This window comes from Trachinotus anak, unplaced genomic scaffold (assembly GCF_046630095.1).
Source record: "Trachinotus anak isolate AG129_WGS33_773 ecotype Australia unplaced genomic scaffold, CSIRO_AGI_Tana_v1 ptg000013l, whole genome shotgun sequence".
NCBI lineage: Eukaryota > Metazoa > Chordata > Actinopteri > Carangiformes > Carangidae > Trachinotus > Trachinotus anak.
Window position 1 is genome coordinate 1865903 of NW_027273864.1, and position 23494 is coordinate 1889396.

At 40.6% G+C, this 23494-nt stretch overlaps 1 protein-coding gene across 1 annotated transcript; it reads right to left on the reverse strand.

Moving 5' to 3' along the window:
• Positions 1–7643: 7643 nt before the first annotated feature.
• On the reverse strand, positions 7644–15026 carry LOC139631224 (transcriptional repressor scratch 1-like). The gene is made up of 2 exons (XM_071495252.1): positions 10448–15026; positions 7644–8934 (listed from the first exon to the last, which is right to left on the reverse strand). The coding sequence occupies exons 1-2, from the start codon at positions 10602–10604 to the stop codon at positions 8123–8125; spliced, it is 969 nt and encodes a 322-aa protein (XP_071351353.1). The 5' UTR covers positions 10605–15026; the 3' UTR covers positions 7644–8122.
• Positions 15027–23494: the final 8468 nt, after the last annotated feature.

Consider the following 23494-nt stretch of genomic DNA (forward strand, 5'->3'; position numbering starts at 1 on the left):
TCTTTATTTTGGAAATTTTGCAGTATTCTTTGAAAATGTATACACAGAAGTTTAGATGGCCTATATGAATATGTGTTGCTGTATGCATGACACATTCATTCATTCATTCATTCATTCATTCAGACCATATTAATTTTAGAATTTGTAATCATGAAATTGATAAACTGATATAAGAAAAAAATGAAACTGTGAGACTTGAAATGAGTTGAATGAATGTCATGCTGTAACTTTTTATTTGTCATTTGCACAATAAAAATAACTCATCTGTACAATGAAATGCCTTGGATGAGACTCACGATAGTACTGAAGGCAAAAATAATTATACATAATAAGGTAAACAAGAGATAATACAGTAAACAGTTGAGATAAACAGAAGAATACTACTACAGATAAGGACTATACAGTAGATAAAGGAACTATTGTAAATGCAATGATGCTGGAGTTTGGAGTATATGCAGATGAAAGCAGTAATACAAACAGTGCAGAGATGTGCATTCTTTTGTTGAACTATGTGTGAAATCTTGCTGTGACATGTTGCATCGACTCAGGAAAAAGTGAGCTGCAGTAATATCTAATAAAGGTATTGTAGTTTGCATGTTCTTTGGGAATTAAAAAAATGCAATGTGAAAGTGCAGGAAGTGCATTTGGACAATAGACATCACATGACAGTCAAAATTAAGATTTCTACAGTGGGATTTAATGCAGGAAGATAGAACATCCTAAGTGGGGCAATATGATCAATGGAAGAGTCTGGACCTACATTAATCATTTCTGATTGTATCTGGGTATAACTGTAGACCATTTTGTTGTCCTCTGCCCCTGGTAAAGAATTAGTTTTCTCCCCTCTTTTCTCTGTTTCCCTCAAGCAGCAACCTGAAAAATGACGCCAACACAGAAGTACTAAAAACTGCAGTTCTTCCTCTTAGACTCCCATGTTAAAATGTTCAACTTTACAGCAGAAATAAACATTTTTACAGGCTGATACTGATCCCTCCATTGCTTGAGCCTGCTTTCTGAGTTTTTGTGTCTGCTTCTGGGTCCAGCACCAATTTAAGGATTATCAGGGGAAGGAGAGGGAGCAGAATACCAGGAAAGTGGAATGATGTGAGTGATGCATGATGACAGCGTATACTCCACAACTTAATTAAATTGTCAGTTTATATATTTCAGGATGTGATGCATCCCTAGAAACAATCACTTTGGATCTAAAATAAGCAGGTGTGAAAATATACCTTCCCCAAAAAAGGTTTGGGAGAGAGGACAAGTTGAGCCACATGAGGGTAAAATGTGCCGTTGTGCTGAAGTAAAACTGAAATTCCACCTGCTATAGCGAGACAAGTTCAATACCAAATGACTTTATTAAACATAAAGTTTACGACTTAAGAGGCCAATTTTCTTCTACAGGGCATCTTTAAATTAACTGCAATTCTGCTCACAGAACTGGGGGCTATTACTCAATGTCTGCCTTGTCAATGCTACAGGGGAATATGAACTTCTGTTTTCTTTGAATGTGAGGATGGGCTTTCCATCAAAAGCACCCCTGGCTCAACTTCCCCTAGACCTTTTGGCTTAAATTACCCAACCCCCACCAGTTTCAAAAACTCCAGCGGTTTAGAGCTAATATCATGCTAACAGTATAGCCTCATATTGTTACTTCCTCAAGCACTGACCCATGTGAAATTTTTTCAGACTTGTTTGTAAATGTTCAAACACAAAAAGCTCAACTCATTTAACATGAAACAAGTATTTGGACTGCAAAAAACATTTCTGTGAATTTAAAAGTACTTATCACTACTTCTCTCTCCATCACAGGGTGCATAAAATGTATGTCTTTTCAAATGTGTGTGGTAACGTGACCAATTTTGTCTATGGCTGCCTCAAATCACCCTGCTCTCCCTTAAAGGAGTTTCACTTTTAAAATCATTGACTTGCTGAGGATCTTCGGTAGACAGGATGTCTCAGAGCAGCTGGGATACAAAATTGAAAATGACCAAGGAATAAAAAAAAATGTATCTTAAAAATATGGCTTACAACTGGATAAAAGTAAATTTTGAGCTTCTGGCAGGCAACCACAGCACTGACACATGAGCATAGGGAATATGATGTAATTGACAGGCAACCAAATGAAACAGACCATTTAAAATCATGGATTTCCCTACATTTGAGAATTGCTGGAAATACTTGGGATACTATAAGTACACAACTCAAAAAATATATCACATAGGTCTAAATGTTTTTAGGTATTTTCATGTGGAAAAGCTACCTTTCATAACTTTTACTTGATGTTACATATTTATTTGTTGTTACATTTTATGACTGAATATTTCTTGGGGACACAAGATTCCTCAGAATGACCCAGGTGTATTGGCCTTCATTGTCATGGTTACAAAAAGTATAGCATGGAACAGTCATGGTTTGGGTAAGTATGGGCCCAAAAACTATTTCGTTACGTTTAGGCACAAACACTACCAGGTTAAGTTTAGGAAAAAATCATGGTACTTCATTGGTTCCAAGGGTCTGGTACCTGCCTACAACAACCATGTAAAATACAGTGCATCCGGAAAGTATTCACAGCGCTTCACTTTTTCCACATTTTGTTATGTTACAGCCTTATTCCAAAATGGATTAAATTCATTTTTTTACCTCAAAATTCTACACACAATACCCCATAATGACAAAGTGAAAAAAGTTTGCTTGAATTTTTGCAAATATATTAAAAATAAAAAACAAAAAAAATCACTTGTACATAAGTATTCACAGCCTTTGCCATGACACTCAAAATTGAGCTCAGGTGCATCCTGTTTCCACTGATCATCCTTCAGATGTTTCTACAACTTGATTGGAGTCCACCTGTGGTAAATTCAGTTGATTGGACATGATTTGGAAAGGCACACACCTGTCTATATAAGGTCCCATAGTTGACAGTGCATGTCAGAGCACAAACCAAGCCATGAAGTCCAAGGAATTGTCTGTAGACCTCTGAGACAGGACTGTATCGAGGCACAGATCTGGGGAAGGGTACAGAGAAATTTCTGCAGCATTGAAGGTCCCAATGAGCACAGTGGCCTCATCCATAAATGGAAGAAGTTTGGAACCAACAGGACTCTTACTAGAGCTGGCCACCCGGCCAATCTGAGCAATTGGGGCAGAAGGGCTTTAGTCAGGGCGGTGACCAAGAACCCGATGGTCACTCTGACAGTCAACCTTTCAGAAGGACAACCATTTCTGCAGCACTCCACCAATCAGGCCTGTATGGTAGAGTGGCCAGACAGAAGCCACTCCTCAGTAAAAGGCATATGACAGCCTGCCTGGAGTTTGCCAAAAGGCACATGAAGGACTCTCAGACCATGAGAAACAAAATTCTCTGGTCTGATGAAACAAAGCTTGAAATCTTTGGCCTGAATGCTGTGGTGGCAAAAATATTATCTTGTACAATAAAGAACTGGAAAAGTAGATCTTCACGCGTCAGCTGTCTTTCTTGAGTTTTAATAAACATTCATGAATGGAGTCACACAAACACAACCGATCAGCAGTACAGTCAGTGAGTGAGTGGCCTGAAGATGTTTCCCAGGGCCACAGTCTTATAGTTCCAAAAACACATGCCAAATAGACAAAATACAATACTCTCTCTCACAGGATTGTCTCAGGCCTGAGTCTTCACCTGCTTGCCTCTCCCCCAACACAATGTCACTGTAACTCACAGTCTCCACAGGGGTCAAATGAGCAGCACTTATCATTAAATGAAGGGCAAAGGCATCCACATATATTGTCTACATGTGTTCTTCATCAGTTCATACAGAGGTCTCTTACACAACCACAAAAGGTAAACATAGGTCACTTCAAAACTTCATCAGAAATAGACACACAGTCTTTGGTTACACAGTTTTGAATAGGCACACATGAGTTATACCAAAATTTCCCATTACAATGCCAAGCATCATGTCTGGAGGAAACCAGGCACCGCTCATCACCTGGCCAATACCATCCCTACAGTGAATCATGGTGGTGGCATCATCATGCTGTGGGGATGTTTTTCAGCAGCAGGAACTGGGAGACTAGTCAGGGTCGAGGGAAAGATGAACACAGCAATGTACAGAGACATTCTTGATGATAACCTGCTCCAGAGCGCTCTGGATCTCAGACTGGGGCAAAGGTTCATCTTCCAACAGGACAACGACCCTAAGCACACAGCCAAGATAACAAAGGAGTGGCTTCGGGACAACTCTGTGAATGTCCTTGAGTGGCCCAGCCAGAGCCCAGACTTGAACCCAATTAAACATCTCTGGAGAGATCTGAAAATGGCTGTGCACCGACGCGCCCCATCCAACCTGATGGAGCTTGAGAGGTTCTGCAAAGAAGAATGGGAGAAACTGCCCAAAAATAGGTGTTCCAAGCTTGTAGCATCATACTCAAAAAGACTTGAGGCTGTAATTGCTGCCAGAGGTGCTTCAACAATGCATTGAACAGAGGCTGTGAATACTTATGTACATGTTATATTTTTGTTTTTTATTTTTAATACATTTGCAGAAGTTTCAAGCAAACTTTTTTCACTTTGTCATTATGGGGTGTTGTGTGTAGAATTTTGAGGTATGAATTTAATCCACTCTGGAATAAGGCTGTAACATAACAAAATGTGAAAAAGTGAAGCGCTGTGAATACTTTCTGGATGCACTGTATGGCTCCTTAGCCACAGGGAGTCCACAGGGACACATACAATCACCAAGGCTGTTAATGTGTTAAGTTTACGGCTAAGCTTTTTCCAGTAGAACCACATTGAGTAGTGTAACACAGGCTGTTTATTGATAAACTTAGGAATGGAGGCTTGAGAGTGAGGCTGGGATAACTGAAGAGCAGGACAATCTCAGATTGGAGTTCCCAGACACAACTAGGAGCTGAGTGGGGCAGCTGTTCAGGCTGGAGTTTGCAGACACAATAAGGAGCTTGGGCAAGGCAGGATTTTGGCATGCAGGTAAATGTGGACCTGGCAAACCATAGTTAGAAAGCAAGTAGGGAGGTTGGTTTTAGCGTGGTACAACATAAGAGACAGGATGAGCAGGTGGAGAGTGGAGGGAGGAGCCAGGGTTTAAATACTTCACTTGTACAGTTGCTGAGGTGATCAGAAGCAGGTGTACAGGTGGTTTGGTGGGAGTCCGGAAGACCACCCCCAGCAACATACACACAAACACAGACAGAGGCAGACTGGGGACAACCAGAAAACATGAGGAAAGGGGAAAACAACACAAGCGAATTAGGGAGAGGCTTAGCCAATACCTCACATAATGGTCAGTAAATACCTCTGAGGGTGTTTTACAGATTCCATGCACGTCGCTAAGTAACACAGAGTAGAGTAACAAGTAATAATTTCTGCCGATTAGAAATACATGGAGTAATTTGTCTCTTTTCTTTCAATTAGTAAATTTTTTATGTTTTAAGTAACTTGCCCAAACCTGTGGGAAACAAGGTTGATGACAGTGAGACTGAACCAAACACAATAAACTAAAAGATAATAAAATGCTTTGTAGAGCCGAGGGGACCTGCACACCTCCATCTATCTATACCGCTTATCCATACAGGGTCACTGGGAGACTGGTGCCAATCCTAGCTGACACTGGGCGAGGGCAGGGTACACCCTGGACAGCTTGCCAGTCTATCACAGGGCTGACACATAGAGACAGACAAACATTCACACTCACATTAACACCTACAGGCAATTGAGAGTCACCAGTTAACCTAAGGTGCATATCTATGGACTGTGGGAGGAAGCTGGGGTGCCAACGCAGACATGGGGAGAACATGCAAACTCCACACAGAAAGGGTTCAAACCCAGAACCTTCTTGCTGTGAGGTGGCAGCACTAACCACTGCATCATCAGAGACCTGCATAGTCAGGTGATAGTTCTCAGTGAGTTTGTCACTAAGCAACACATCTGCATCACACACAGTCATTTGAATAGAAATATTGACTAGTACAGGTTTAAGGGTGTAGGATATCCCTGATAATAAAATGCATGTATAGCACTACAACAGTTTTATGTAGAACATATGAAGCTGATCTTTTGGGTTATGTTTCCCCTGAGGTGGTTGTATATTTCTATCTACCTATCAGGCTATACCAACCCTGTTTTCCCTATAGTGTGTGTATGCCCACACACATGCAAATGTACAGGCATGTACACATGTGTTTTCAGTGGCAGCCATTGTGTCCAAAAATAGCCATCTCCAGTCTGTGGTCTATTGAGACACATACTTGCATTTCTCATGAGGGGTGAGTGGCCCCTGGGTTCAGCCCTGTCTGGTCTGGACCAGCAGCCCAGTTCTCATGACACCTGACCCAGAGCATATCCTGTGGTCACACTGCAGTATTGTGCAGTGAAGGACCGGGATCTGCTCATAAGGAATCTCGAATTATAGTGGGGTGGAAGGAGGGCAGGCTGACAAACCCTGCAATTCTCAGTTTTTAATGTGGCTGTTTTGATTGATACATTAATTCTCTTTTCATTTGGTACATTCCTGACTATTTCAGCACCATGGCTATTTAGTGTTTAAATGGTTGTGGCCCCTGTCTGTCAGGACAAGCACTTCCTTATGATAGAAATATTGAGATGTTCCATTTTTCCACTTATGTTCAGGGGCTCGATCTTCTGAGAGACATGGCCCGTAAAGGCCAGACTATACTTGTAGCTGCCTCCTGTATGAGGTGTTCTAACTCAGAGAGGTTATATGATAAATTTAAGGGGCCTTTCATGTCTTTCAGCTTCTGAAATTATACAAGTGAAACAGCCTGGGATGGGAGAGTCACTCTTTGGTTTAACTGCTTGCATTGCAGATGTATGTAACCTGTGTAATGAGGTCGGAAGCAAATCCTGAAATGTTTGAAAATATTTGGGAACCACTGGTTTCTCACACCAGAAAACCTCAAGTCCCACTGTGTTAACAATAAATCCAGGTGGTCATCTTAACAAGCTAATAGTTTAACACTTTATGGCTTTTATTATTTACATCCTACAGAGGCTTTTTTTGTCCACTTAATATGGTTTCTTTCCCAGTGACTGATAAATGCAAATACTTGGCAAACAGAATGTGTTCACATCATATTTTGTGATTTAACGAGTTAATGAGGATCACCTGAACACACCATTGAACAAATGACAACAGCACAATGGTTTATGGGTTACTGTCAGTCAAAGAATGCAGCAATTTTTCCAGCAAATTTGGAAAGGCATCTGCATTTCTTGACTTTTCAAAATATGACAGGGCCTCTGAGGTCAGTATGACTTATTTTGTCTAAAAATGCAGACTTTTGATGGATCCAGCCCCTGTGCTGGGAGACACTTTATTTCTTTTCAAAATGACAGGCTGAATCTGTAGAAGCTAAAATACTTTGACATGCTTCTTACAAGCTTTGGACTCATTTGTATCAAGGTAGCACAGGTTTGCTCACTAACATCCTCCTCCAGTTTTATTTATTAGCTTACTCGACTGATAGATCAACAAGGTTTGAGTTTTAAGGATGCCCCCTGCAGGACCACAAGGTAAACTACTTAAGTCTGTTGAGCCTATAGACTTAGCGTTTTGAACTCAGTTCAGTGTATTCCTTCTTTGCATATCATATGCATTTCTTTGCATCAGACATGAGTTTCAGTGATTATTCATTTACATAATTTTTATTGTCATCACCAAAATTCATCAGACAGGGAAATGTAGTGTGACAGAATAATTTTTTGGCTTTTGTTCTTAACAAAACCAATTCATGGTTTCCAATAAAACAATGTTAAATTCACAAGTACATCAACCAATGATATATTAATAATCTTCAAAATTAGCAGATAAATAATCTAATAAATTAATAAATATAAAAATAAATTATTTGACAAATAACAAATGTTTTAGGTAAATGAAGAGCTTGTTTGCATTTAAATAATACTGACATGTAAATTATTGCAATGCACACATAATTTCTGAATAATATCAAAGGAGGTTACTGCTTATATCAAAAGGCAGGATTATGATGCATGCATGTGATAAGCCTGAGAAGCAATAAGCTTTCCTCTGACTTAGTAATTAGTTCTTGTTAGAACTATTAAAAATGTATGAATAGAAATGAAGAATACAAATATTTGAAATCAGTCCTCAGAGCTGCAGTCGTCCTCTGCTTGGTGCCCTTTGAAGCAGGCTGACTCATAGTGCTTGTTCAGGTAGGACTTGAGTGCAAAGCTTTTGTGGCAGTGTTTGCAAGAATAGTGTTTGAAGGCTGAGTGAGTCTGCATGTGGGCACGCAGGTTGGAGCGATCAGCGAAGGCTTTGCCGCAGTGTGCACAGGCAAATGGTTTTTCTCCAGTGTGGGACCTCATGTGGCCCTGCAGGAGCCAGGGCCGACTGAAGGCTTTGTCGCACACCATGCACTTGTGCTTCAGGTCATGTGTCAGCATGTGCATAGCCAGTGCTGGCATGGACACGTACACCTTGTGGCAGGTGGGACACTTCCTTGCCTGTTGGCTGTCCAGGCTGCGGTGAGTCTGCTTGTGTCTGCTCAGATTGGAAGACGTGGCATAAGACTTGCCACAGTCACAACACATGTGGCGCCCTTTGGTTTTCCCTTTGGCAGGGCTGCAGTCTGCCAAGCTGATGCCCTTGCTGCTGTCTGATTGGCTGCTTCCTTTGCGTGGACATCGCTGGTTGGGTCTCCATCGAGAGCGGCCATCAGAGATGAGGAAGTCATTGATGGTGCATCCTTCCAACTCAGGGCTGCTACTGTCTGACTCAACTGTGGTGGTGGAGACGGGGCTGTCCGGACGCTCCATGTCGTGGTCAGAGAACTCTCCCCCACTACTGCCACCTGGGGAGTACAGAGGCCCTGAGAAGAGCCCAGTCTGCCCACAACCTGTCTCCTTTGTGCTCTGCAACACTGAGGGGATGATGTAATCATGGATGTAACCTGAAAAAGAAAGAAAGAAACATTTATTGGAGAGATGGAAAGGATTTTTCTGATGAAAGGTGTAATCTTACTGAACCCTCAATCAATATTAAACCCATCAGGAAGCTATTTGTAAGCGCCAGGTTTAGCGAGCTTAGGAATGAAATCATGAGTCTTTGGTGCACAGTTCTGCCTTGGTCAATAGCTCCACTGATTCCAACAAGTGCTATCATAAAAAAGGCAATTTTGGGTAAATATAAGGCAAGCACAATGTGCTGACATTGACAAAACAGTCCCAGAGCAATAGCTAGCTTCCCAGTCAGACCACCGGCCTGCAGCAGCAGCTGGAAGAGAGTCTCAGCAGAGAAATCCCTTCAATCACTAAATTATTTTAATCAGATCATTCCCCATCTGTGGTGTTTTTGAGAGTGTTCATGAGTATGGTAATGGGGAGATTGAGTGACAGGTGTGGGCTGCGATTTAGCAAAGAGGAAAAGGGAGGGCCAAGGAGGGTGTGTGTTTGTGTGTGTGTGTGGTGGGGGGCAACCCCACGCACACACACATTGGAAAACAAAGGGAAGCAGACAGCTGGCATCCTAAATCTGGGGAACAAATGATTCAACTCCCTGAAGATCTGAGATGCTGGTGGTGGTAGGTGAATCTGTTCAAAGCACACTTTGGGTGTTTCTCAAACCTAAACACATACACAAACACACACACACACACCATATTGTTTGTATTGCAGGGTTGTTCTCACATCCAGCCTCTGTAGAAATTCCACTCATGAAAATCTAATGTCTGCCAATGTACTGCTCATGTTGCACTTTATTGAATTACCTGCAGCACTCTATTTTTCCAGTCAATATCAATCCTCTAAAAACCCTGTCCCATCACCTTTTGCTGCTCTACATATGGATTGTGTTGCAATCCTACTCCTGGTGGGTATCTAACGTCCTGCAGGATCAGATGAAGAGAGATAGAGACATGAACATGGGGAAGGGGGGTGGATGATAAGAGGAGGTACTCAAGGGCAACTGCATCTAAGGATAACAGAGTCCCAAGCAACTATCTGCTTTCTCCTGAGTTTTTTTTTTTCCTTTTTTCTAGTTCGACCTGACAAAAGGTTGCATCAGATTTTGTGCCTAATGCCCATGCCACACATATCTCATCATTCATGCACACAATGGTATTAAAGCCAAGAGCTGCTGTGTGATCTGGTTTTGAGTATTAAGCTGATTGAGCCGGCATGACCTGAATACTATTTAGCATCCGCTGATTTAAAAAACAGAAGTCCCGAGACAGACAGAAGGGGGAGAGGTGCTGTCTGTAGGGGTTCTGGGGGTTTTAGAGAGTGATTAAGTAGGAAAGCCAACAACATAAACACACTGCATGAATCCCTGTCTTTTATTTAAGCTTTTTGTTGTTCCATTTCTCTGATATAGACCATGTGGAGCATCTCCAAACAAGTACATATACTACAGCAGAAATACACACAGCAAATTGCAAAACACAACTCAGACAGAGGTCAACTCACCATTTTCACTCAAATGCACCGCCAAGTTGGTGGCTGACTCAGTGATAGCATGTGTCACAGTGTAAGAGTTGTCCCAGTGCTGCTGGTGTTGATGGTAGTAGGTGGAAGATGAGAAATCGTGAACCTTCGGCTGCTTCACCAAAAAGGAGCGTGGCATTTTTTTCACCTAAAAAACTGATGCTACAACCTCATAGAAAAATGTGAACAGACTGGTGATAAAAAAGAGCAGTAATAAATATACTGAGCCTTCAGGCAGAACAGGCCAAACAATGGAGGATTTGAAAAATGGAAATGTATTAAAGCCAGAGGGAAAGAGAAAGAGAGAATGTAGTGAAAGCAGAGAGACAGAGATTTCAGAGGACAGGGAGGATGGAGAGGAAGACAGACAGTGACATGGGAGAGACAGGCAGAGAGAGAAAGAGAGAGAGAGAGAGAATGAGAAAGAGATGGCTGGACTAGCTGAGCTCAGCACTACTGCAGGCTTTTATATGTGGGGCACGAGCCCCAAAGATCAGGTGGTGCTTTGGAAGAGGGAGCTGCTTAGCATTAATCCATCAACCATCCCCAGGGACACACATCAAATTACCACGAGCCGTCTGTGCTTCTCCCTGCATGCACACACAAGCATATACACACAGCAGTCAGCCATCTCCTCCTCCCTCTATATCCTCTTCCTCCTTTCACTCCTCTATCTCCCCTCTGGCAGAGAATGAGAGGAGACAATGGTGGTGCAGAAGCACGTGGGTGACACTACACACAACACCCTGTCCTCCTTTGTTTTTCGATGAAGTAGCTGACAGTTTATGCAGCCCCAAACATACTCCCACTTCCTTGTAACACCACCACCACCTCTGATATGTCATTATCATCAGCCCCACATACAGCTTATTATTAAAATGTTAAACTGCCTGTAACAACAAGGCTAATGCTAACTAGCACTGCAATATAAACTTCCACAAAAAACAACATGAAATCTTAGTTACTGATTTCCAGCCTACTACTCTTATTTATTTATTTAGTTGGCTTCAAAGATGGCTTAACATGCACACAGTTTCTCTTGACTGTCCCTCAATATTACAACACTGGTTAAAAAACATGCTCAAGTCTGTGGGTACAATAAATTCCGAAGGCTTAACTACAAAATAAAGAGTAAAATCCCATAAAACATGGCAAAACCTCCAAGTATGAAATAGGGTTGACATCACTTCATCCTTGAGCTTCAGTTTTAAAATGAATCCTGCTTTGTAGTGGTACTCATTCAGAAATCAGTCCAAGGTGAAAAAGACTCACATGTTAAAATGGTCACCTTTACAGCAGAAATAAACATGTTTATAGCCTGGTACAAAAAAGGTTTTGGTCTCTAGAGCTAATATCCCCCCTTCAAGACAACTGTAGGAGGACTGAATTACTATAGAACTCACCCAGTTGAATTTTATTAAGGCTTAAAGTAATGCAAAATTGATTGACATGTGGGTGCCACCACAGTTGGCTCAGGTTCTAGCCATTAGCTGTCTGCAAGGCGTCACTTCAGCTAATTCAAGTCACTGAACGTGATGTCTTCGCCGTGTTTGTGGTGTTGGTGCCCTTTGGAGGATTTTTCATGCAATTATCTGACAAATAGTATGGCTTGTTGTCCAGTTAACCGACAAACAGAACGTGAGGTTTTTGGTGAGTTAAATTGTAATGTTATTTTATTTATATGTTAGCACTAATAAGCAGGTGTCAGCACTCACCATACATGTTTATACTAAGGAAGGCAAAGAGGATAAATGCTTTATTTTAAGAAATGTCTCCAAGCAAACATGGATGATGCATGTTGGACTCACCATAAATAAGTGGAAAGACAATGGAGATTTAGCTGATGGAAAAAGTTACTTTCTCTTTAAACTTAAAGACACACATCTTCATACATCAATAGGAAAAATCAGTACGTCAAATCCCTGAGACACACTGATTGGTATCTGGCAATTCTATGTCTCTCTGAAGACCCCAGCCCTCCAAATAACCATATAACCTTCATCTGAATAAAAAGGCACCCTCTAGTGACTTTCAGTCCATCAGCTGTAGCAGACAGACCTCTGCGTGCCTGCAGGGTCATGAGGTCAAACTCTGGTTGGCAGCTGCAACTTAATTCAGCCTCAACAACTCATTCACAGATGGTTCTGCAAGACACAGTTGAGCATAAAACTAGAGGCTACTATAAAATAGTAATACAAATAAATACACAGTAAGAAAGATGTACAAATTCTAATGTGCAAAGAGTAAAAAGTAAGTTGTGGGGTTGAATGGCAGCATGGACAATAGTGCAAAAATTAAAACATGTAAAGTAGATTAACAGAAAAAGGGAAAAAAGAACAGCAAAGACAAAGACCCTAAACCCCCCACCTACCCAAAACGAAGGTCAAAAAATATAAAGTATATTACAATCGTGTTAGTAAATTGTATATGCATACCAAAAAGCTGAGTAGGCAATACCCACTGCTACTGCAACATATCCAGCAGAGTATTCAGAGAAAACCAAGAACAGTCACCAAGAGGGACTGACAGTGAATGAACAGAGAAACACACAGAGTCCATAGGTTGTAGAAAGTCAGAGCAAGTGTGGGGTTACTCAGTGAGTCATTTGAAGAACTGCAGTTTTTGGCAATTTCATGTTGGCTTTATTTTTTAGCCTCAGAGGTTGTCGCCCATAACTCTTGAATTCATACACAAATTATGACACAGTTTAACTCAAATTTCTATCAGGATAAGATGAGGTAGTAACATTTTATATCCAAATGTCAAAGGTCAAATTCACTGTGACATAATAATGTTCTGTAAAAACACTTCTGGGCATTATTAGTTCATGTACTGATACACAGTGGTGTATGTCCACTCTGTAATGGAACTGTTGCAAGACACGCACAAAAAATCCCAATGGATCCCACACACATTTTACATTCTGAATATAAATTACTTCCTCCAGGTCGACGTCACAGAGTCAGCAAGTGCAAAAGTAATGGCTTTAAGCTTATCCTGCTCCCAACATCAATTACACTACAAAATAAACAATGCAATAATTTCTGTGTATGTCCTTCTTATTATATTCATATGTTTGTGTATGTGTCACTGGAGTAGCGCTGTACTGCAGTGGTACACATTCTAATATTGTATCATAGTATTAGTTGGTTGTAGCTGTGCATAACACCACTGCCTAAGACAAATTTCCCCATCAGACAGTAAATTATATCTTATCTTCATAAATAACGTTAGATCATAAATCCAATGTCAACAGTAATTTGCTATCCCCAGAAATTAGAGCATCTCTTTCTCAGTCTTTCTTAGTTCAAGAGTTTCACTGTCTGTGGTGAAAGAAGACAGTGTCCATTCTTCAGAATGTGTACCAAGTGTATCACTTTAGACAAACAAAACTGTAGCTTAGCCAAAGAAACACTGTGAACATGCTCTGGCAGTCTTTGAAGGAGCAAGATTGATTCAGAGCTTCCTTTGATGGAGAAGCTATCAACAAGTCATCAGTATTTTATAAGAGAGTGCTTCCCTCCGGAAACTGCAACTCTTCCACATCACCTATTACCACGGCTGTGCACACCACAGTATCCAAATATATTGTTTTTCTTTCTTTTGTCTTTCTTTAAATATGAATGTCAGCAGATGCTGTCGATATACAAAGGAATGGGGAAAAAAAGCTGAACACAAATCAATGTGTGTAGTACATGGAGTTATGAGTCAACAAAGCTAGAAACAAACTAGTATATTGTCCAATAGAAGCTGTTGGTATTGCAATGTTATTACTGGCTTGTAAATCAAATTTAACAATAGGCAAAATAGAAGTGTGGTAAGGACTGGTAGTGTCAACAAGCACCTTGATCTAATAGAGACTGAATCACACCTTCAGTTCCAGGTATTGATTTTTTTTTTACCCTTTGTGGCAGGGCAAACTTTACAGGTCCCACATGACTCTAATGTTTAGCCTGTAAAATGTTGGAACTTCAGAAAAATCAGAAATATAACAAAATAAAATAATAATAAAATAAAAGGGTCCATGTTGCACTTCAACAGGTGGTTGCAGTGTACTTTTTGCCAGTGAATGTTGTTCACTCACATGTAGAGGGGATCACCTAGACTGCCACAGCTTCTCTCAATGATTGGCATCAAGCCAGCATTTCTCCAACTTATTGGTGCATGAGCAGGTGTCACTGCGACAGTAACTTCTGGATATGAGTCATTGTTCAATTTGTTCTGTTGGTTCACCCTTAAATCCAAAAATGCATCTGCAAATTCCTTGTATTCATCTGAAGAATTGAATGCTGCCGTACAATGACAATGTAAGGCAGGCCTCATAGCAGCCATCAATGATGCACACCCTCCTGATGTTTAGAAACATTGTTGAATGTTTGACACAGTGAAAGTACATAACATATCAAAATGTGGAAATGTCCAGCAGTACAAACAGTGAGTGGTGGGTTGTATGATTAGGAACAACTACTAACAATTGATCTGGAGTGCAGTGAATGATAACCTGCAGTCTGTGTAACATCGCTCAACCCATTAAAGAGTTTGGGCTTTTCTCAGAGACACTGGCTCTGCAATGGATAACTGTAGTGGACTGATCCAATATCTGGGTGGATTGATTATTAACCATATTTGCAACATTCACATTAAAGCATTAAACATACAAGCAAACACTTGAATAAACCAGCTCATATCTATAAGAATTAGTTTAGTCCTTGGTATTTCTAGGGTGGCAGGATATAACCAACATTATTATAATTAAGATTTTTTAATCAAAAATATCTTGTCTAAATGTCTAATCAAGTAAAAAATGTTATTATAAAAAATATATATGTTTTCATGAAAATCATAAAATTAGTGCAGACGTCTCTTGTAGGACCCCACAATGTCCAGAGATGGCCCTGTGTTGGAGTACTGTTTGATCACCTGGTTTGGCAACAAACCTGTACGATTGTTTCATTGTATTCACACTCACACCACTGAGTACAGTGCTATAGAGTTAGAGTTATAGTAGTAGATTTTTTCAAGAACTGTGTCATTTTGTTGATCATCGTATCATAAAAAAAGTGTAAAAATCTGCCACTGGGGCAGCAGTGATGACATCAGAGATGTTACAGAGGAGACTGATGTGATACCATCATACAAAGCACAAACTAACATGGAAAAAAAACAAATGATATTTTGTCACAAAATTGGAGTAAATTTTTGGAGTAATGTTTGTTTTAAAGTCACAATGAGAAATGATTCAGCCAGAAACAGAATATTTCTGCAAGAGATGTGTTTTTGTGTATTCTGATTGAATACATTAAGCAGTGATGCTGCCATCCACCACCACTCCAGAGTTTTCCAGTTCCTAAAACAGACCTTTGGGAAAAAAAAGTGCTGACCCTGTCTTTCCATGGTTGCATTGTACCTGGACTGACAGAAACTGAGCCTTTTGGAAATGATGACGTAGATGCCCAGGGTCGCTCCCAAATTGGGTTTTGTCAGCCTCTACTACCAGTGGTGAACACAACATGGATAATACTACAGCTGCCTTTGATGTTCATCATTTGTAGTATTTTCTGCAACTAGCCAACTGCAGAGTACACAGCCTGTTTAATGTTTACACCAGCACGCACATGCCCAGTGTATTTGAAGGGTCATGTGATATGCAATTTCATGTGTTTTAGTATGGACAAAGATTATTTCTGATACAGGGTGAAAACACTTGTCTGGACAGAGATGGTTTTCCTTTTAAAGTGAAAGCATATTAATGTGGATGTAACCTAAGTATGTTGAGCTGTGATAAGTGAGATAATTTGTGTTAATCACATCCAGTCAGTAGAGATCCATCTGAAAAACAAATGCAGGTCCTTTTCACTGAGGCGTCTTTTCAGCACCTCCACAAAAATCTCCACTAAGCCATCTGACAATGAGGCGGCTGCACACCACTGAATGAGAGTGATTGTCTCTCTTCTTTTTATCAGCACTTAGTGAGTGAGAAAAAGGAGAATTTCCCCTCTTCACTCTGCATGTTTTTTCAAGGGTTTATTGTTGTCTCTCACACTTCTTTGCAGAGGCAAATAACAAAATACCTCAAGTCAATTTAGAAGTGACAAGTTAATGTCTTACACAATCAGCCACATCTACACCATGTCACCTCGAGTGGGGAGATGGGATAGGAGGTCAGAGCAGGAGATGAAGAAGAGAATTCCCAGCTGTCAGGTGAGGTGACTGACAGGGGATGGAGTGGGGATGCCAAGGAGGCCAGCGGGGATGCCAAAAACTGGGGGTGGAGGCGTTGTACAACTGCAATTTAATCTAGTCAGACCTCAAACCTGATAAAAAGAATCAATCCATCTCTCTCCTTTCCATTGTTTGGGTCCTCAATCACACGTGTCACCAGCCTCTGCTCTGGTAGATGTCAGAGTCTCAGGGGAGCAGCCGGGAAAGAGCTACAGATGCTGTTTGAAATGGAAAAACCAGGGAAACTAAGAGGACACAGAGTATGATGACATGCCTGATAGCAGAATATTCTAGATTATAAAAACCGTCAAAATATTAATAATCTACCTAAAAATCATCATTAAGATAAAAGTGCAACATTTTGGGTTTATACTCTTTTGTTGAGATGTGAGTGAGATGAGAATTTAAATACTACTCCCATGTCTGCACATAAAGGAGATGGAGTCGAGGCATAGTTAGCCTAGCTTAGCATAAAGACTGGAAGCAGAGGGAATAAACTATCCAGATTCATGTTCATATACATTTTTGCACAGAATGGGGACTGTGCTGTGCTGCCAAATTAAAATAAAGTGGTCATAGAGCAAAATGGTGACCACCAAAGAAGCTAAAACAATACATGAAATAGATCCGTAATAGGTTTTGAAGTCATTGCTCTTCCCCAGGCAGCTATGCAAAAAACGCATCAAAACACATCCATCCATTATCTATACCACGTATCTGTACAGGGTCATGGGGCTGGAGCCAATCCCAGCTGACATTGGGCAAGGGCGGGGTACATCCTGAACAGGAAACCAGTCTATCACAGGTCCAACATATAGAGACAAACAACCATTCACACTCACACCTACAGGTAATTTTGAGTCACCAATTATCCTAATGTGCATGTCTTTGGACTGTGGGAGGAAGCCAGAGTACCCAGAGGGAACCCATGCAGACACAGGTAAACTCCACACAGAAAGGCCTGGCGTTCAAACCCAGAATCTTCTTGCTTTGCAGCGACAGCACTAACCACTGCACCACCAAAACCCAGACGACTAATACCCAGATACCACAGGAGGAAAGTGAGAAAATGTCTTTTTTGTAATTTGGGTGAATGAATTGATCTTTTGTCATGTTTTCATCCTGTGCCCATTTACTGGAGCTCAATTTGTGCAAGGACAGTGTCTTGCCATGTTGAGAACATTTCTATAGGAAGTGTCTGTACTCAGCTGTAAAAAATGATCACGCAGCACACATTAGTTAAATAAGCCAGTTTATCGCCTCACAGTCTCTGTCCTGGTGTCCTTGGCTCCTGGCATTGACAGAGACTCCACAGTGCCCTCCTGAATTCACTTTCCCCAGACACTTGCCTTGGACTTTGTTCTGCCAATAATGCTGCATATTTCTGGCCTGGGGCCTACACTGCTCCTCTGTTTCTGTTCAATACACAATCAACTGATGGTGTCAGTGGGGGTGACATTCTCTACAAGTGTCATTCACTGGCCTTGAGAGCACTTACACTAAATGGCTCTTCGCCAAATAGCCATTTAGCACTGGTCAGTTCAATTGCACTGTCAAAAGAAGAATTATCCACAGCAGTGCCCCAAATGGAAGCTCTTGCCTGATAAAGGACACAAGGAATCATTTAGCTAATGTCTCAGCATTAAAGGAGCTCATCTCGCTAGGAGTGAGAAATCAAGGCCAAATCACCACATCTGCGTGAACAAGTGACAGAGTAAGCACTGTCAATTTGTCGTAATTGAGAAGCATGCGCAAGTGTGTGCGTGTTCAAAAGTTGGGGGGGGGGGGCTGTGAGAAAGAAGTTTCAGGGGGTTTTAGCTGTAACACTATGGCAACACACAGTTGTGAGGCCCACTAGAAAAAGTGAGGGGGTGTTGGGAGAGGTGGTGGCCTCTCACTCCAAAACACCTTTTGTTTCCTGACCATCTGCTGGGATTTCATTAGGGCTGCAAGGGTGAGTGCATGCATATGTGTGAGGAAGGGGGTTGAGGGTTATGGGACTGGATAACAGGGCAGTACATTCTGACACCCTAAAACCATTCACACTGCAGAGCCAAGCTGGGCCAGAGCAGACCAGGCCAGGCCACAGGAGGCGGCAGACACACACACTGGGAGGGACATTTACAGCTCCAGTGACCCCACTCAGACAATTTGTCAAACACTCACTGCTAATTTTGTAAAGCAGTGGAAGACTATGAAATGTTATTAATAACAACACTATTAAACACATTTAGCAGTTGAAGGACAGAGTTTTAAGCACAATAAAACCTTTTTGCACTGTGTGAATTGTGTTTCAAGTATTTCGTCCAGCAGCTAATAGCTTTTGGCAAGTTTCATCAGCCAACCCTGTTTGCTAAAAATATATCATATATTATTCAATTATCTTGTCAGTGGCCTTTTAGATGAAGAATAACTGCTGACAGAATTATGTTCAATGGCAAGATTTTTCCAGTCCAAGAAAAATGACCTTATTTGTAGCGAGGTGATTTGGGCAGATGGTGCATATACAACATGCAGGGCTGGTACACTGTAGATCAGGGCTCCCATCCTGCGTCCCATGGATGGTTGTGTTATGGACTCCTAAAAGACATTAGTTAATGGTTGGTAAAAAAAAAAAAAAAAAGTGGTTTTAGTTAGGTATTGAAAAAATAAACATGTAATGACTCATGCTTCAAGAGCAACCACAAGTTTTCTCAACCTTAATCAGGAGCTCTGAGTTGCCAAAAAAGAACCATGAATAATGAAATCATGTTTTAGCTCACTGTCTTTCCCCTCCTCGTCTAGTTAGTCTGTGTGCTCCCTGTCTTCTGTGCCAGTTCGTCTGGCAAGCATTCCAGCATTTCTCTACTGGGCAAATCTATTGCAATGAACTAACAAAAACCATTTGCTTAGTTTCTCTTTATAACAGCAACATTTTCTCATTATGCCAGGCAACAGTGTGATATTGCTGCTGGTTTTATTGTTCCAGACTGTAAGTGTCAAGACAGCTAACACATTTTTTTGTTCTTCAGGCTTTGAGCTGCAGTACATTTAAATTAAAGTGCCAAGTCTCTGCTTTAATTTGAGTAGGTTCAATATGGAACTAACTGTGCTGGAGATACTTAACTCATATTTTATTATTCTTCAATAATATGACAGATAGCAGTTTTAAATAGGCTCTATTAAGAGCAAAATTCTCAATAAACTGCAAAGAAAAACAGTCTCTTGACTAAAGTTACAGCCCTCTGGGCGGCCCGATGGCGGAGTGGCTAGAGCGCGTACCACATGAGCGGATGCTCTCCCCAGGCGAGCGCTGGCTTGACTCCCAACTGGCCCGACTCTTTCCTGCGTGTCATTCCCCCTCTCTCTCTGCCCCTTTCCTGTCACTCACTACTGTCCTGTCAATAAAGGCAAAAAAATGCCCCAAAAAAAAAAAAAAAGTTACAGCCCTCCATAACACAATGGAGAGACAGGGCAGTAAAGGTTTATAACATGGAGAAAATCACAGCAAGATTACATTTGAGAACAGAAGGTCACCATTACTACGAGCAATGCCACAACTCTTGTCACTCCCTTTTTGTTTTCTAACTTTTTGTTTCATTTCTCCCATTTTACTATTATTTTCAGTTCAATTGTACACTACATTTTATTTTGTTTTACCATATACGCCTAAGTCCCAATGTTTGTTTAACAAGTACTACAGTTTTAGGAGTGTTAATTTATGGGCTGTATGAGTGGTGTGGTACTGGATTATGTTTCATCTCATGTTAATGTGTCAGAATTCTATTACTAACAATTAACAAAAAATATCCTGAAGAAGAAGACAAGTTAAAACAAGTCTAACTGTATTGACATCTCTTTCAAGTTGTGTGATGTGTATGTTGAATAAAAATTCAGTTAAAAATAAAAACTTCATACAATGCAATACAATTTTACAGCAGTTTCACATTTTGACCTGTTTATTGTTCTTATCCAGCCCCCGTAGGTATGTGTGTATATAATCACAATCCGATTATGCAAATACACAGCTGATGAAGAAACTTTTTAAAAAAAGGGAAGGTATAAAAAGAAGGGGAAAAAGGGGGTAGAGAAGTATGTAGAAGGGGAGAGTGTGAATGAATAACTTCATCGCATTAATAGGGCCGGTGCAGAACAGCCTTAATGCATATGTTAATAATCTCCTACAGTACTTTTTGGATCCAAATTGTTGGCTGTTGGAGCTTCAGGTTTTAACAATTTATGGCAGCCTCGCAGGATTTTTAGGAAATAAATTTTCCCTTTAGGGCTTCTGGAAGTAGCCTATACTTATTTGTGGATCTTTATTCATTATAGTGGAAGACCAGTATATTGTCTGTATTATACATTACTCGGGCATTGAATAAATCCTTCCAATAATTTTTCAACTCAAGACATGAACAAACATATGTTGTTACCAATTTGTGACGCATATTTTCTCCAACACTTAACTGAGGTCCACTTTAACGCCCTACAGATGTTAGAACTGGTTGCAAAATGTGCTTCCCTTTATACATCTCCCCAGGTACTTAATGATACACCCTGTGTTCATTTCAATTTCCCAGCGCTCTTCTATTTGTAAAAAATGCTGTTTGGGTTCATGGACAAGATTACATACAAATTAGAAATGCAATTTTTTTACTTCCATTCCCAGTTTCTATTTCTTTAACACACTGTTCTGTTGGGATGGGATTTACTCACTTCTAACATCTGGTAACACTTCACTTTACAACTATATTAAAACTATATTACAGTGCATCCGGAATGTATTCACAGCGCTTCACTTTTTCCACATTTCGTTATGTTACAGCCTTATTGCTAAATGGTTTAAATTCATTTTTTACCTCAAAATTCTACACACAATACCCCATAATGACAAGGTGAAAAAAGTTTGCTTGAAATTTTTGCAAATATATTAAAAATAAAAAACTAAAATATAACATGTACATAAGTATTCACAGCCTTTGCTCAATGCTTTGTTGAAGCACCTTTGGCAGCAATTACAGCCTCAAGTCTTTTTGAGTATGATGCTACAAGCTTGGAACACCTATTTTTGGGCAGTTTCTCCCATTCTTCTTTGCAGAACCTCTCAGGCTCCATCAGGTTGGATGGGGAGCATCGGTGCACAGTCATTTTCAGATCTCTCCAGAGATGTTCAATTGGGTTCAAGTCTGGGCTCTGGCTGGGCCACTCAAGGACATTCACAGAGTTGTCCCGAAGCCACTCGTTAGCAGGTTATCATCAAGGATGTCTCTGTACATTGCTGCATTCATCTTTCCCTCGACCCTGACTAGTTTCCCAGTTCCTGCTGCCAAAAAAAATCCCAACAGCATGATGCTGCCACCACCACGCTTCACTGTAGGGATGTTATTGGCCAGGTGATGAGCAGTGCCTGGTTTCCTCCAGACATGACGCTTGGCATTCAGGCCAAAGAGTTCAATCTTTATTTCATCAGACCAGAGAACTTTGTTTCTCATGGTCTGAGAGTCCTTCAGGTGCCTTTTGGTAAACTCCAGGCGGGCTGTCATGTGCCTTTTACTGAGGAGTGTCTTCTGTCTGGCCAGGTCTACAGACAATTACTTGGACTTCATGGCTTGGTTTGTGCTGATATGTACTGTCAACTATGGGACCTTATATAGACAAGTGTGTGCCTTTCCAAATCATGTCCAATCAACTGAATTTACCACAGGTGGACTCCAATCAAGTTGTAGAAACATGTGAAGGATGATCAGTGGAAACAGGATGCACCTGAGCTCAATTTTGAGTGTCATGGCAAAGGCTGTGAATACTTATGTACATGTGATTTTTTTTTTTTTTTTTTTATAGATTTGCTCAATTTTAAGCAAACTTTTTTCACTTTGTCATTATGGGGTATTGTGTGTAGAATTTTGAGGGAAAAAATGAATTTAATCCATTTTGGAATAAGGCTGTAACATAAACTGTAGAAAAAGTGTAGCGTTGTGAATACTTTCTGGATGCACTGTATATATGTTTGCTGTATTTGTAAAGAAGCTGTTACTTGAGGGAGCAAGAAATTACTTTATAGGAAGAAGATCCAAATGCATGTATAGGCCTACTACTATATATGTAAACAGGTTGTTATTCTGAAGGAACAAGATATTGTATTGTAGTAACAGTAGCCCTACAAATGTTTGTTGTACTGCGTGTACATGCATTGTGTACTGTATACTGTATACACTAACGAAGCACTTTATTTGACCTTTGACCATTTAAATACGAAATGTTATCACTTAATTTTATCCTTATAGCAGTTTGATTTAAATTGTGTCATAATGTGAATTTGTGAGTTGTGGCCAAAAACATGCTTTGTGAGGCCAGAGTGACCTTGAACTTAGACCTTTGACCATCCATGAGTCCAAATGAGTGTTTGTGCCAGGTGTACTGGGCATTTGTGTCAAATTTGAAGAAATTCCCTGAAGGTGCTGCTGAGATAATGCATTCATGAGAATGGGATGTACATATGGACAGACGGACAACCTGTAAACACCTTGGGCCCTTGCTGTCGCCAGCACAGAGGCATTAAAAATCATCCAGTGAGCAGCAGTTTTGCAGTTTCAGCTTTACTAAATCTACTTTTTAGCTCTTTGTACTCGAGTGTTTCAGATGGACCCAAGGCAGCTGTTTACATACAATTATGTTGATTGAGAGAGACACTCAAATCTTCTCTTTTACTCTTTGGGCTGATGGAGAGCTCGTCCATCACAGCAGATACAATTGTGACTAAGGTCTTGTCCATTTATTGTATATAAAATTTAAAGACATGTAGTGTATTCTGTAGCCACATTTTGCCAA

Bases quoted from the DNA above. Each gene is read 5' to 3' on its own strand.
- LOC139631224 (XM_071495252.1), bottom strand. From the start codon at position 10,604: ATGCCACGCTCCTTTTTGGTGAAGCAGCCGAAGGTTCACGATTTCTCA. The intron at 8,935-10,447 runs GTGAGTTGACCT...TTTCTTTTTCAG, and splicing joins GGTGCATTTGAGTGAAAATG to GTTACATCCATGATTACATC.